Genomic DNA, 15,309 nt, shown 5'->3' on the forward strand with positions numbered 1-15,309 from the left:
GTTTTACTGAACAGATGAAGCTTATATTTCATCATTTTATATTGTTTCTGTATCTCTTTTTAAGACAATGATTTTTTTCATATCCTACAGAATGTGATCCTTCACTTTGTTTCAATGCTTCCCAACTGGACTGCAGAGAAGATCAATTTATTGTAGAAGCAAAACAGGAAGATCCCTGTTGTTTCTCTTATCTCTGTGGTAAAAACCCTCTAATATTTTTATGGATAATTAAATAATGCTTAAGTATTTATAAAACCCCAGTCTATAGTTCTAAACCTATGTCACAGCTTAGCAGTTTGGGCAGACCACAAACCTAAGGACAGAATTACTCTCTATTCTGCCCCCCCACCACAAAGGGAAGATAAAAGGGGAATAAAGACCGGAGACTTTAAGTTGGAAACTGAAAACAACTGGATACAGATTTACTAACACAGGGGAAAGGTAATAACATAAGGGATAAAGTAATAAGGAATACAGACATATACAAATATATATATTGATATATATACACAACCAGATAGATAAGGGCTCTGACGAGCACACGGGGAGCTGGTGGTAAAGGAGCACAGGGGACCAGCAGCACAGCCAGCAGCGAGTGGAAAGAAGAGGAGCTGCCGAGATTCCTGATCTTTACAGAGTATGGGCAGGAAATGGGAGGGAATAGATCCCTCCCTTTGTGTTCCACCCCTCTCAGAGTCTGAAAGCCCTCCTTTAGTTTCTCCTCTTCAAACGACAACCTTATAACTTCATGCAGGACTTGGTGAGGTCAGTGTGATTTCACACAGGTCAGGCTGAGCATGGTTTTTGAGATCTTTTCCTTATAACATCATTTTGAACACCATACTTAAACTTTGTTACATTTTTGTATTTGTATGTCAATGCATAAAATCTCTGTCATTCAAGTAACAAAGTATGACTTGTTATCTAATGTATTAAATAGAATGCACGTGCTAATTTTTCAGTATTTAAAACTTTGTAAATATCTGATTTTTTTTATATAATTCAGTTTGTGAATCCTGTATTGAGCCTGTTCCTTTATGTAATGATGGGGAAATTCTCACTGTAGACCTCAGTACTGTACATTACTGTTGTCCTCGTTACTACTGCGGTGAGTCTGACTGCTGTCGGTGCAATACATTTACTACAACATGTCAAATTTAGTAAAAGTCACAATATGCATGTGTGTAGCTTTTTTTGGTTCAGCATTAGGATGGGCTTCAGGTAGAGATTAAGAAATCTAAATGAGAATCTCTGCATTTGAGTTAGGATCAGAGTTCTTCGTTTACTGGGCAGTGGTCGAACCATCCCCGTCGATAGAGTCTGGAGAGGTTATATAGCTCCCCAGCCAGCATATACCTACTATCACGGTGATCTAAATACCTATATGTTAATGTGGAACTGAATCTCATCCTTGGAGTATAAATATACAGGTGTTTTGTATATTAAAACAGCTTGTTGTAATAAAGCAGCTTCCATGTTGGTTTTCCTCTGCTGTGCCATTCATTACTCCCTAGGCATTTTTCCTCCTTTAAGAGGAAGGAGTAGGGCCAAAGGCTTCAAATATTGCTGGGTTGATTATTCAAACAATGAGCCACCAGAAGCAGAACATTTGCAGTGTAATGTGCTCTCTTTGGTAGCCTCATAAAACACTGGAATTATGCTATGTGTTCTTAAATAATGTCTACAAGTGTAACTTATATTAGAATTAATTTACATTAACTCTTGAACTAAATGCAGCCTTTGAACAATTTCAATTAAATTGTCTTTATGGTTGGAGCTTAGTGATTTTTATTTCAGGTGGTTCCTTATTTTGGTCCTTTCCTTTTCCTAGCATCTGCACCCAGATGAAAGATTCTTCAAAGGCATTTGGCATTCTTTTTGACAAATTCTGGCAGGTAGAAAGTTAGATTTTAGTATGTGGTCTTTTTTCAGGGTCCCAAGCAAGCCACTTCTGGTAAGGCAGGCAGGTATTTAATTTCTAGAATCATCCCAGGGGACAGTTGCTCCCTGACAGTTTGCTTACAGAAATGTGTTTCAGAGCACATTTTTAGCAGAGTGAAAAAAATCCTCCATGTTTTCCAAAAGCTGTGATTTTAGTTTGGTACTGGTTATCAGCTTGTGTGACTCTGAAGTAGGAAGAGTATTAAATGATTCCTTTCTGATGTTTTCTGTAAATTTAAATGTGTTCTGAGGCAACAAAAAGCACTTTTGAAAATCTTTATTTTTCAGTTCCAAATATAATTCAGATGGTTAAGAAACACAATAAGAATTTATTTAACATGTTGTTGTTTTAAACATAGTTTATCAAGAGAAATATAAGCTGGAAAATTCAAAATAAATTTAAGTAAATTCTCTAACGTATCTTTTTCCTCCACCTAGTTTGTGATGAAAATCTTTGTTCTGAACCCCCTCTGAATTGCACAGATGACATGATCCTTGTGAAGGAAAAAATACCTGGGCAGTGTTGTCCAGAATGGCACTGTGGTAATTACTGCTTTTTTCCTTAGTCACTGTTTTTAACAAATACTAACAATCAGTCAGCTGACTAATACAGTTCTCTTTTTCTCTTCTCAGAATGTAGCTGTGAAAATGCCACCATGTTGACCTGTAAATTGGTAAGCATGGTCCTTCAGATTATTTTTATGAATGGGGTTTAGCCCTCTTACTCTTCCCCTTCTATATGTTTCAATTATTTGTAAAGGGTGGTAAGGCTGCGCAAGGGCAGGCTGGGACTCTGTGTCCCAGTCCCCAGGTGGATCATGTATAGAATCATAGAATTGGCTGGGTTGGAAGGGACCTCAGAGATCATCGAGTCCAACCCTTTTACCACCGTTGCGGTTGCTAGACTATGGCACTGAGTGCCACATGTAACTGCATCAAGTTTGTGCACAGCTTTGTCAATTGCTCCCTGGGAAATTTCACTTTGTCTGTCAAAAGAAAGAAAGCAACTCTAATATTATTCTCTTCAATGTTGACTAAAAACAATATGCTAAGAAGTTTTCCCACTTAAATAATTCCCAATTTTTTTAACAGTTAATGAGGAATGAACTTTATGATCACATGCATCATCTGGAGAATTGTGTCATTTTTTTTAATCATTTTGACTTTTGATTAAAATGATAAAATCTAGCTGATATGGGAAGACAAATATTTTGCTTCTCACATACTTTCTCATAATGGGGGCTGTGATCTGGAAAATAATGATGATTGAATGTTCAAACTCCCTTTGTTACCATAGTGACAGGAATATTTTCCCTATCATATGCCTATAGTTTGTCCTTCTCTTCCTTTTATGCATAATATAAAGTGCATAATATTAACGTGCATAATATACAGTCTAAACAGGGGGTACAAATTTGAATAGCTTTCGCCTGTCTTTTTGAAGACAACCCAGAGAAGACACCCTTTTGCTAATACATTTATTATTGAAATAACTTTGTGTCTCAGGAAATATTGATGTTTAGGGACTCTGCTATTTATATGCATTCCTAAAGAAAATTAACTGCTTTGTTCCTCTTTAAAGAGATAAATGGATTGAATAACTCTGAATATGCTCCCATTCCTTGAGTACTTTTCACTTTTTCTCATTTATGAAAGGAGGAGTGGAAGTGATGAAAGTAATATTTTACATTTTTAGAGAAAAATAATCTTTTTTAGCACTACACTTAATTGTGTATGACTTTGCAAACTCTTCTATCTTTTTATACTCAGGGAGAAGTTAAAAAAATAGATAATAGTGTTTCCAGCACTTGTGGATGCGTTCACTACTTTTGTGGTAATGTTTTCTTATTCCCAACTGTTTTGGTTTAGTTTTTAGTAAAAAGGTCATGCAAAGAAGATGGAAGTAGGACCATAATAACCTCAAGTGTAAAAACTCTTTCATGTTTTTTTTTTTGGAGTCTGCCCAGTTATGGGATTATGCTCTCCACTCTGTATGTGATGCTGTGTCCTGCAGGGCTTGGCACTGGTGTAAAGCTGCCTATGCTTTTAGGGTCAGGCAAAGTCTCTCTGGTGAGAGGCAGATAGGTAGCAGGTTGTGAACCATAGCTGAGTGTGAGCAGAGTGATTGCCTCTAGTCCACTGGTGAGTACACATTAGACAACATCTCACCTGAGCAGCAGACTTGTTCAGCCAGCATGAGGGCAGGCACCTGCTCTTAAAAACAGATCTGTGTTGTTCTCACTCACTTTGCAACCCCACGTAGACTAGATTTCATCTGTACTGTGCATGGGGGATGCTGCAATCCTGACTGCAGCCCAGGCTAAACTGCCTCCAGGAGCAATGCACACATTTACAGTACAGCTTGAGCATATTATTATCACACAGGTAACTGTAGACATGCAATTTAAATTGACAGAAGGCATTTTGTGATGTGCAAAATTATTTACATAGTGCACTTAGACCAATGATAAATATTACAACTCTTTAAGAACAATAGATTTACTTCTTTAACTTCATTGTAGGAACACTCAACTTTTGGCAGTTGTTTCACATTTTGTAGAATATTCTTAAGCTGGTTTATACCTCCTCACCCCCTTGTTTGGTAATTAAAACCCTTAACTAATCAACTCTGAAAGTTAGAATAATTCACAGAGCATAGAACTTTGCATTACTTTTGTCTTCATAGTGATTTTGTTAATTTGTTTGATTATTATATTTTTTTTTCCCTCTGGTAACATTTATTTCTTTTGGTGTTAGAGAAGGATGATGTGTGCATCTTCCAAGATGTCACAGTACTGAATCCTGGGCAGTCAGTGATTCAGTACTTGGATGGAGACCTTTGTTACACTGTCCAGTGTTTACAAGAAAAAGATAATAACACCGGATACCATGCCATGCATTTTACAATGGTGAACTGTTCTCAGCAATGTGAAGCTGTGAGTATTCTTAAAATACAGGAATGAGTGCAACAACACAATTAGGATAGAAGTCAAAGTGAAGATTTTTGCTAGTCCTGTTTGCTCAGCTAGAACTTGAGAATTTAACAGTGATGATGTCTCCAGGGTAATTTTGAGAGGCAATTCCTAGCAGCATACATAAATATATTCATCTATCAATATTTTGTTTCTCTTGGAATTCTTTTAATTTTTTTTTTTTTTAATATATTCCAGCATCAAATATATATCCCTTCCTCCAGTCACCATACTTGCTGTGGTAGCTGTCAAAATGTGTCCTGCTCTTTTCATACTGAGAATGGAACACTAACTGTGTATGAGGTAAGTGCCGAGAGAGAGAGAGAGAGAGAAAATAACTGTAAGGATACAATAAACAGGTGTCTGACAGTCACTTCTTAGTTCATGTTGTGAGCCTTGCTTCATACCTCCTTACTGTTGGTTACACACTTAGGGACTATATATATCATATCATAGGAGAAATGTATGTTTATTTAAAGACCAGCTGTTTCACACAAGGTTAATACTTTATTTCATTCTATTGGTTTTAATTTTTTCTACAAAGATATGCACATAATTATTTACTCAAGGCACTCCAAGTGCAGGGTGCAGTTCTTGTCTCTCTGAGTCATACACTGTGATTTATGTGAATTGGGAGCTTCTGAGCCCACATCAGGACTCCCACGTCCCCCTTTTCCCAGGGCAACTCTTCTCCTCATTCTGGTTTATACAGAAAGGAACTGTGCAAATTAAAGCATCAGGGTTCAGGATCCTGATGGCATATTCCAGTATCCAAATATAAGGACATTCAGGCACGGCTACAACTTGGTTCATGCTTTCCATTGCTTTCAGAGCAAAAGAAACTATCAGACTGTTCTTTTCTGCCACAGAGGCTTTTTTTTTTTGCACTAGGGCATGCAGGCTGAGCAGTGTGATGGAGAGTAGGGACATGGCTCCAAGGAGGAGCCGCCAGAGCAGTCAGAGGGTGGTCTTTCCCTTTGCCACAGCTGGGTGGTTTGCAACAAACTTTCCATCATTACAGTAGGTGCTACAACATGAGGGCAGCACTTGTGTAGCATTTGAGGTTAGAGAGATAAACTGAAATGTTTTTGTCTTTCCTGACAACGGTTTTGTCTTATGTATTCAGGAAGGAAGCACCTGGAGCTCCAACTGCACCAACTACAAGTGTGTAAAGACTGCTCTGGGGGCTATCATCCTGGAATCAAGTGTTGTCTGCCCCCCTTTTAATGACACTGATTGTACAAAGGTTTGTACTTTGAGTGAGGTAAGTGACAGTAACTGATTGAACCTTGGTTTACACTTGAGAATGGATGCATACATCATGCACTTTCTTTACACTGAAGAAGTGGTAAGTAAAAACATCTAAGTGAGCGATTTATAGTCTTCTTTTCTATGTGCCTGTTTAGTTTTTGACTGACAAATTATCTGTGAGAAGTATGAAAGGCTTTTTGGATATTAATGATAGCTGGTTTTAAAGTATTGTGGAATTTGAGTTATGCACAACAATCAAAAGTGTTGATTGCTATCTCTTACTTTAGGTTGGAATAACACTTTGCCAAGTTTGCAATACACATACATTAAATAAATTGGCTCAAGCAACTCAGAAATGCTGAATATAAAAGTGGCCTACATTAGAAATTCCTTAAATTGTGCAAAGATTATAAAGATGACAGAAAATATATACATCTTTTAAATTAAACTTTGTATAACATTAAAAAAATAGCTATCATACATGAAAGTGTATCTACTAATGTAATGTATCTAAAATGTAAATTTGACACAGCCATATAATCTGGTTTGAAGATTGTGAATACCTCCCGTACATTACATAGTTGTTTACAATTTAATTCTAAGTTTAACACATCTCTAACTTTTTAATGCTGCTTATAATTTTTGCACTTGCAGTGCACCATATATTTATTGTAAGCTACAATTGGGGGGAAACATGGTTACCAAAGACGAGGAAAAGGCTGAGGTATTTAACACCTTCTTTACCTCAGTTTTCAACAGTCAGACAGGGTGTCCTGAGGACAGCTGCTTCTGGGGCTTGTAGAAAGAAATAAGAAGCTGAACAGCCTCCCTGTAATCCAGGAGGGAAGAGTTTGTGACCTGTTGAGCCACTTGGATCCTCACAAGTCCATGGGACCAGATGGGATCCACTTGAGGGTGATGAGGGAGCTGGGGAAGAGCTCCCCAAGCCGCTCTCCATCATTTACCAACAGTCCTGGATCACTGGGGAGGTCCCAGGTGATTGGAAGTTGGGGAATGTCACAGCAATCTACAGAAAGGGACAGAAGGAGGACCCAGGAAACTCCAGGCCTGTCAGCCTGACCTCAGTGCCTGGCAGGGCTATGGAGCAGATCATCCTGGGGGCAATCACACAGCACCTACAGGATGGACATGGGATCAGACCCAGCCAGCACGGGGTTAGGAAGGGCAGGTCCTGTCTGACCAACCTGATCTCCTTTTATGCTCAGGTGACCCACCTGAGGGATGAGGGAAGGGCTGTGGATGGAGTCTGCCTGGACTTCAGCAAAGCCTTTGACATCGTCTCCCACAGCATTCTCCTGGAAAAGCTGTCAGCCCAGGGCTCAGACAGGAGCACCCTGTGCTGGGTTAGGAACTGGCTGGAGGGCCGGGCCCAGAGAGTGGTGCTGAACGGTGCTGATCCAATTGGTGACTGCTCAACAGTGGTGTCCCCCAGGGATCAGTGCTGGGCCCAGTTCTGTTTAATATCTTCATTGATGATTTAGATGAGGGGACTGAGTCCATCATTAGCAAATTCACAGATGACACCAAGTTGGGGAGCAGTGTGGATCAGCTGGAAGGCAGGAGGGCTCTGCAGAGGGACCTGGACAGACTGGAGAGTTGGGCTGATTCCAATGGGATGAGATTTAACACGGCCAAGTGCCGGGTCCTGCACTTTGGCCACAACAACCCCATGGGGAGCTCCAGGCTGGGGACAGAGTGGCTGAGAGCAGCCAGGCAGAAAGGGACCTGGGAGTCTGGATTGACAGGAAGCTGAACGTGAGCCAGCAGTGTGCCCAGGTAGCCAAGATGGCCAATGGCATCCTGGCCTGTATCAGGAACAGCGTGGCCAGCAGGTCCAGGGAAGGGATTCTGCCCCTGTACTCAGCACTGGTGAGGCCCCAGCTTGAGTCCTGTGTCCAGTTCTGGGCCTCTCAGTTCAGGAAGGAGATTGAGGTGTTGGAGCAGGTCCAGAGAAGAGCAAGGAGGCTGTGAAGGGATCCAGCACAAGCGCTGTGAGGAAGGGCTGAGGTAGCTGAGGGTGTTCAGCCTGGAGAAGAGGAGGCTCAGGGGAGACCTCATCACTCTCTACAACTCCCTGAAAGGAGGGGGTAGCCAGGGGGGGTCAGTCTCTTCTCCCAGGCAGCTGTCAGTAAGACAAGAGGGCATGGACTTAAGCTCTGCCAGGGGAGGTTTAGGTTGGATATGAGGAAGAATTTTTTTACCGAGAGGTTGATCAGGCATTGGAATGGGCTGCCCAGGGAGGTGGTGGATTCTCCATCCCTGGAGGTTTTTAAGAGAGACTGATGTGGCACTCAGTGCCATGGTCTGGGAACCACAGTGACAGTGGATCAAGGGTTGGACTTGATGATCTCAGAGTTCCTTTTCTACCTGGCTGATTCTGTGATTCTGTGTGAAATAATACTGGAATAAATATACATGTATAAATGTATAGGGTAATTAACATTTCTGCCTTGACTACAGATGACAAGTTTAGCATAAGTCCTACTTAGCCATAGCATGTATTTTAAAAAGTCCTCATTACTTCTGACCCTGAAGAAGACATTCTATCTATAATTAATACCTGTTCTACTTTGACTTCATGCTTGAGTTTCTTCATTGGAATCCTTTTGTCACCATCTATTATGATCTTTCCTTAGTAATACAGGTTCCAATTTTAAAGACTGGAGCCCTAAAATTAAATTCCTTAATCAGTCTGACCTGTTTTTCAGAGATACTGAATGTAGACTTGAATGAGAAGCTGAGGAGAAAATTCTTCTGAAAGGCAGCTCAGGATAGTTTAGGAATATCTATTTAAGAGGCTAACTAAGTACTAATTTGAGAAGTTCTTGAACAACTTAGTAATTTTTTCTGTAACAAGGTAAGAAATACACACTAGTATGAAAAGATGGAAGCTTAAAAATTTATTTTATCTGTCGTTTCCATGCAAGAGCTATTTATTTTCAGTTGTGTGCTGTATATGCAGTTCTGGCCTAGGCACTAAACTTGTGGGCTTGTGTTTCTTTCTTGTACCCATTCTGATGGGTTCTGACAGCCCCTCTGTCTCCCTCTCTCTCCCTCTCATGCTCTCTCTTTGAAAAGGATGTTTTCTTCACTTTCCTACTTTTTTACTTTCTAGCTAACAGGCAACTTTAGCAGAAATTAATAACAAAGACCATAACTGAGAAAAAGAACTGAGCATAGTAACAACAGAGCACTGAACAGGCTGCCCAGGGGGGTTGTGGAGTCTCCTTCCCTGCAGACATTCAAAGCCCCCCTGGACACGTTCCTGTGTGACCTCCTGTAGGTGACCCTGCTTTGGCAGGGGAGTGGACTGGATGATCTTTTGAGGTCCCTTCCAGTCCCTACCTTTCTGTAATTCTGTGAATGGTTCTGAAATTTTGCAGTTAATGTCTATACACATACATGTATCTAATGTTGTGAAGAGCTACTCAATAGGCATTTTCTCCTTGGCATACCATCACTGTAAATACTTTCACATCATCGGCAAAGTTGCATACATGGATTTTTTTAATTAGCCTAGTGGTTCACAGTGGTGGTAAAACAGATGGTAGGGGCTCATATGAAAAGGAGACTAGATCAGATCAGTGACAAGTTCATTTTTGATGTCAAAAGCTGTAAAGAATTTGTGAACCAAACCTTCAGGTGATACATAACTGTGTAATTCCCCTGATTTCAGTGATTCTGTTTTTCATTAGCTTAACATCTTTAAAATGTGGAATATCTTGAAATACCATTGACCTTTGCAGTGGGCACAGTCTTTTTTGATATATTCTCCTTTTATTTTTCTAGAATGGAGGAATTGTGCAGATGTTTAATGATGGCTGCTGCAAGACCTGTAAGTGATGAAGGCTGCAATATGTGATAGTTTGCCTTTGGTTTTGGAGGGCTTGTGTTTTAACCTCAGTTGCTGGGACATAAAGAAGGAAAAAGCATGCAGTCTCCCTCAAATCACATAAAATTGTTTTAGTTACCTAACTACTTGTGTTAAAAGGTCTTGCTTCATTTGGCTGCTGTCTTGGTGACTTATAAGGTTATTGTTCTGGAGTATAACCAAATCTCTCCAAATATAGCTTGTGGAAGATGAAAAGTTATCTAGATTGAGATGATGACAACTTTCTGTTGTTAAACCATTGTATAAATGATTTTCACCATAAAAGATAAGGATTTCCACCCCTAAAATTGACTCCTAATTCAATGACATTGAATTCAATGACATTCTCCAAACTTACTGATGTATTCTGTATCAAGAATATATATTTTCAAGGGCCAAAACCCCCAGGAATTTAAAAAATTTTAAATCTGAAATGAGGAAAAGTTATAGTATAATGAAGTTAGCAACCCTTATGTAAAAGTTACTTTTTAACAGCTGGGCATACATTCACATTTTCTGAGTGTGTAACTTCAAAGTATGATGAATTATGATGCAAGCTTATAGAATGGTTTCATAATTTATGCACTTTCAAGTTGATTGAGAGAAAATTTATTTTCTCTGCAGTTTTTACTAGGAAAGATTTTATTACTAAGGTATATAATTATGTATATATAAAAATAAAACACTTTTGTGTAAAACTGTGTAAAGCAACAACCTGCTGAATGTCACAGAAAGACTCTTTTTTGGCCTCTTTTGTGTTCAATATTAGAGTTAAAACATAGAAGTAAATTATTCTTTGGATATTTTTTCACAAACCTTTACTTAATAAAATTGAATAGCAACTCACAAAGTCCTAACCATATATTGCATAGCTATTAAATAAAATTCAGAAGTGCAATGTATTGTAAATAATTGGCCATATATGGCTATATAAAGGAAAATATTCATATTTATCAAATACAGAACAATATACAAGCTTCCAAGTTATGCAAAGCTTTGAAAGTGAACTGCAAATTTTGTTTTGTTTTATCCAAAACATAGAAATTAAAAGCAATTTTAATAGAGCAGAATTCTTTTTTGTCGAATGAGAATCAGCATAGAAAAGTAACACACCAGGAGTGTGCTAAGATCTTGCTAATCAATATTTTTTAATCTTGGAAATTATTGAATTGCATTTCTCCTCCCCCTCAAATCAGGTTGGCTTCATTGAGAAATTAGTCTAAAGATTTAATAGCTACTGTTTTCCTGTTGATCAGAAAGGTTGATAATTTTGGCCCTATTCTGGGGTCTCCGGAAAGGCATTGTTATACTTCAGAAATTCTTGCTGAGGTGGCTGCTAAAAAACCAGATGTTGTTCATACAATCATAAGCTTTTTTTTTTCTTTCTTTCTTTCTTTCTTTCTTTTTTTTTTTTTTTTTTTTTTTTTTCCCCTCCCCAACTAAAAGCATGTTCCCTGTGGTGAAAGAGTTAAAACCAATACTTTAATAAATAGAGCTTGCAACACTTTGGGGTTTTAATGGGAGCAAATAATCTTTCTGAAAAAGGTTGATTCAATGCATGCCAACTGAATGCATATATTTAATTCTTACCTTGCCATAGAGAGACTCATTGCAAAAGTTTGGTTTACAAGGAAGAACCATTCCAGTTTTATATTAACTGGGAGTAATAAAGTTTAGGCCATCTTTAGTGAGACTTGAAGAAGTTGCAGAGTTTCTAAATTGGGAAGACTAACAGGAAAGTTCATAATCTTTTGCTAAAAGAAAAATTACAGTTGGCAGTGTAAGAATTAATGACATGTTATTTATTAAAAAAATGTTTTTATTTAATGAGAAACTTATATTCCTAATGATTCTGCCAGGTTCTGGATTGGGTCTATTATCCTTTGCCATTAGTCCAGTAGTGCCTACTGGTAGTATTAATTGTGAACCAGGTATTATTTTTAATAATGTGTTTCCTTTTATAATTTATAATTGTAGTAAGCATTGCTTGATATATGCATATAGCTGTTATCACTACTAAATATCACAATCAGTTAATGGTACTGAGAGATGCTGATTCCTGTCAGCCTCCCAGATCAGAGGTTTTCTAAAGCCCAGTTAGGGTTCACTGCTCAGCACCTGTCAGAATTTGGTTCATCTACTTATGGGATATGCTGCTGATGCTTCCTCCTCCTGTTCATTTCTGCAATTTGTTTTAATACTTGAACTTACTGTACAGGGTAGTTGTAAATAAAAAATGTTACTAAAAAAATATCATCATCCTGAATACTGTTAATACGAGATTCTGATTGCAGGACTCTCACTTTAGTGACTGAACCATTTTCCCCTTAAAATAGTGCCAGAATGTGCATTATAGCCCAGTTTTAGATTTATGCTGTATTTCTCCCTTGTCAGAAATAATGTGTTTTATGATGTTATAAAATGTTGGGGGTGTGTGTATGGACATATAATTACAACCATGCATTAATAAATACTCCTTGCACTAGAAATTACAGATTGTTTCAGAACTGTTGCATTGTGATCATAAATCTTTGCTTTTAAGGATAGGTAAGTCACAGAAACTCCTTAATCAGGTAAGGAGTGAGTAAAAAAAGCACATCTGACACTGAATTCTTACCTTGACAAGTGAAGGCAGGAGAGAGAGGAGCAGGGTGTAGCAGCAGTTTTCATTAGACATTGGCACCTCATATACTGGAATGTCATATATCTATCTCTAGGACCTTTGTATCCTGTATATTAGGACCTTTGTATCCTATCTTGTGAGTGCAAAGATTGCATACTCATGCTAGCAAGCACTTTCTAATGGAAATATCACAGGGCTTTCTACATGTTGCTGAGGAAGGAAAATCAAGATGCTGCGAGCTAACAGCTTTGATCCTACAGCGATCTGCTAGTTCAGTATCAGAATCTTTAGTGCTGCAATGCATAGATTAAAATGCAACTGTACTCTACAGCCAGCCTAATTTTTAAATACCCACTGGAGCTGTGGTTGCAAAATATCTTGGTTGGGCACAGCTCATTTATATTATAAAAGTGACCACATGCTTCTGGGGAACAGAGAAGTTGTTCTTTTTATGGACACCTATCCATGACAACACATGCTGAAGGTGGAGAAACTTTTCTGAGTAGTGTTTATTATTTCATATGCTGGATGTCCAGTGGCTGCATAGCAAAACTAAGGAGCTGATTTTGATGGGGAGTGAAATAGGAGTTCTAAATAACTGCTGCTTCACAGAGAGTAACAAAAGTCTGATGTGGAGTGCAGCCTGAAATTGCACATAAAATTGTTTCAGTGTTATGATTTTAATTATGCTAAAGATGACTTTGCATAATACAGCTTTATTTTTCAAATGAAAGAAAAAAGCTCCTATTCATATCTCCCAGAATGCACTTAAAATGCAGGAGTTCCCTAACCCTAGACCTGGATGTTGTCTCAGTGCTCCATGTTTCAGTTCTGGTTATAAAACCTTGATCAGATTTACCAACTATACGCTGTTGCTTTCAAAGCTTCCTCAAAGAACATCTTTCTCAAGAATATATTTAAATTATTTAGTTCTATTTAACTTTTAAGCATTCAAAATATTGTTCAGAAAACTTTCAAAACACAGAATCAAAATATAATTTACATTCAGTATTCCTGTTAAACCGTAATTAATTAATTACTACCTCAAATTACTTAAGACGACTTTTTTCTATTTGCTTGTATTTGTATTGCCATTTTTTAAAAATCATATTAATATTTAATATCAATCTCCATAGCTTAATGAGCCACTTGACGCCTCATATGTGCCAGCTATAAAACCAATAACTGTACACAGGAAGCATTTATTACTATTTAAGATTTTTTTTCTAATACATTATTTAGTTATGGAGGTAATACTTTCAGTGTGTACATTAATCTAAAAAAGTATTTAAAAAATTATTTAATAGTTTTAATTTTTAGTAGAAATACAGTAAAGAAAATTTATTGATTCCATATGAATTTTCTGTATTTTACCAGGCAAAAAAGAAGAAAGGATTTGCCAGAAAATGACAATAAGGACAACCATAAGAAAAAATGACTGTATAAGTCACAGTCCGGTAAGCATAAAAGACCTGTGTTTGATGCTGGGCCTAGAGCATAACAAATTGAGTATTAAGAAGTGGGTTATAAGCAACAAAAAAATGCCACTATCTTTCTCAAAAGCAGACCTTTGACCCTAGGAATGTTACCTTACTCTTAAGTGGAGTAAAATTGGCTGCTCCTATGTCTGAAAGACTGAGCACTCCTACATGTAAAAACATTTGGCTTCACATGAAATGGTTTAACAAGTCCAAGTGCTGGTTCCTGCATTTTGGTCACAACAACCACAGGCAAAGCTCCAGGCTTGGGGAGGAGTGGCTGGAAAGCTGCCTGGTGGAAAAGGACCTGGGGGTGCTGGTTGACACCTGGTATGGATATGGCCCATTTGTTCACAGACAGTTTGGAAGAGAGAGAATCAAAGCACCTTCCATGTCTCATATGCCTCACTTGCATAATAAGAAATAAAATTTAAAACTATCACAAAAAAAGTCATAACACAACTAAGGATTTGATTTTGGTATCCACAGCACAATAGTTTGTTTGTGGCTAATCATGGTTAGAACAAATGAATCTTAGAAGATAAAATACTTTTTAAAAGCTCTTCTACATCTAAAATTTGCTTTTAATCACAAAGAAGTTTGACATACAATTTCTTTATAACAAAACTTCAGTTTTTCTTTTACTCATAGATAAATGTGGCTTCTTGTGATGGAAAATGCCCATCTGCAACAATTTTCAATGTCAATATCGACAGCCACTTGAGATTCTGCAAATGTTGTCGAGAAACTGGGACACGTAATCTGACTGTGCCACTACGCTGCTCAGGAAATGGCACTGAAATCCTGTATGTCATTCAAGAGCCTATAGACTGCTCATGCCAATGGAACTGAACGTTACTGATCCCTCAATTATGTTTTATAATGTAACATTTCACAGATTTAGTAAAGATGATGCCATTCCATATTCTTTAGATTTTCTTTCTAAATATAGGCATGTGTAGAAAGAAAAATATACATCCATTTGAACACAGTCTAATTTACTCATCATTTATTTCTACTCAGTGGCTTTCCAATGAGCTGCTGAACTTAAATCTGTGTTTCCAGTGTTTCAAATTTTTTGATTACTTGGGGTTCTTTTCTTTTACTTAGAAACTTCCAGTTGAGAACCATCACCGCTCCTGTGTAAGTGGC

General features: G+C 38.0%; 1 protein-coding gene across 1 annotated transcript in view; it reads left to right on the forward strand.

Annotated features, from left to right (window-relative positions):
* The window catches only part of OTOGL (otogelin like), a 96,134-nt gene extending 81,125 nt beyond the window's left edge, over nucleotides 1–15,009 (forward strand). Inside the window, exons 49-59 of the mRNA XM_030449521.1 lie at nucleotides 91–198; nucleotides 1,007–1,108; nucleotides 2,380–2,484; nucleotides 2,575–2,615; nucleotides 3,712–3,775; nucleotides 4,699–4,877; nucleotides 5,112–5,216; nucleotides 6,040–6,159; nucleotides 9,975–10,020; nucleotides 14,057–14,136; nucleotides 14,809–15,009. Of these exons, the coding sequence (XP_030305381.1) occupies nucleotides 91–198; nucleotides 1,007–1,108; nucleotides 2,380–2,484; nucleotides 2,575–2,615; nucleotides 3,712–3,775; nucleotides 4,699–4,877; nucleotides 5,112–5,216; nucleotides 6,040–6,159; nucleotides 9,975–10,020; nucleotides 14,057–14,136; nucleotides 14,809–15,009 (1,151 nt within the window). The remainder of the gene's footprint in view (nucleotides 1–90; nucleotides 199–1,006; nucleotides 1,109–2,379; nucleotides 2,485–2,574; nucleotides 2,616–3,711; nucleotides 3,776–4,698; nucleotides 4,878–5,111; nucleotides 5,217–6,039; nucleotides 6,160–9,974; nucleotides 10,021–14,056; nucleotides 14,137–14,808) is intronic.
* Nucleotides 15,010–15,309: the final 300 nt, after the last annotated feature.

Source organism: Calypte anna, chromosome 1 (genome assembly GCF_003957555.1).
Source record: "Calypte anna isolate BGI_N300 chromosome 1, bCalAnn1_v1.p, whole genome shotgun sequence".
Classification (NCBI taxonomy): domain Eukaryota; kingdom Metazoa; phylum Chordata; class Aves; order Apodiformes; family Trochilidae; genus Calypte; species Calypte anna.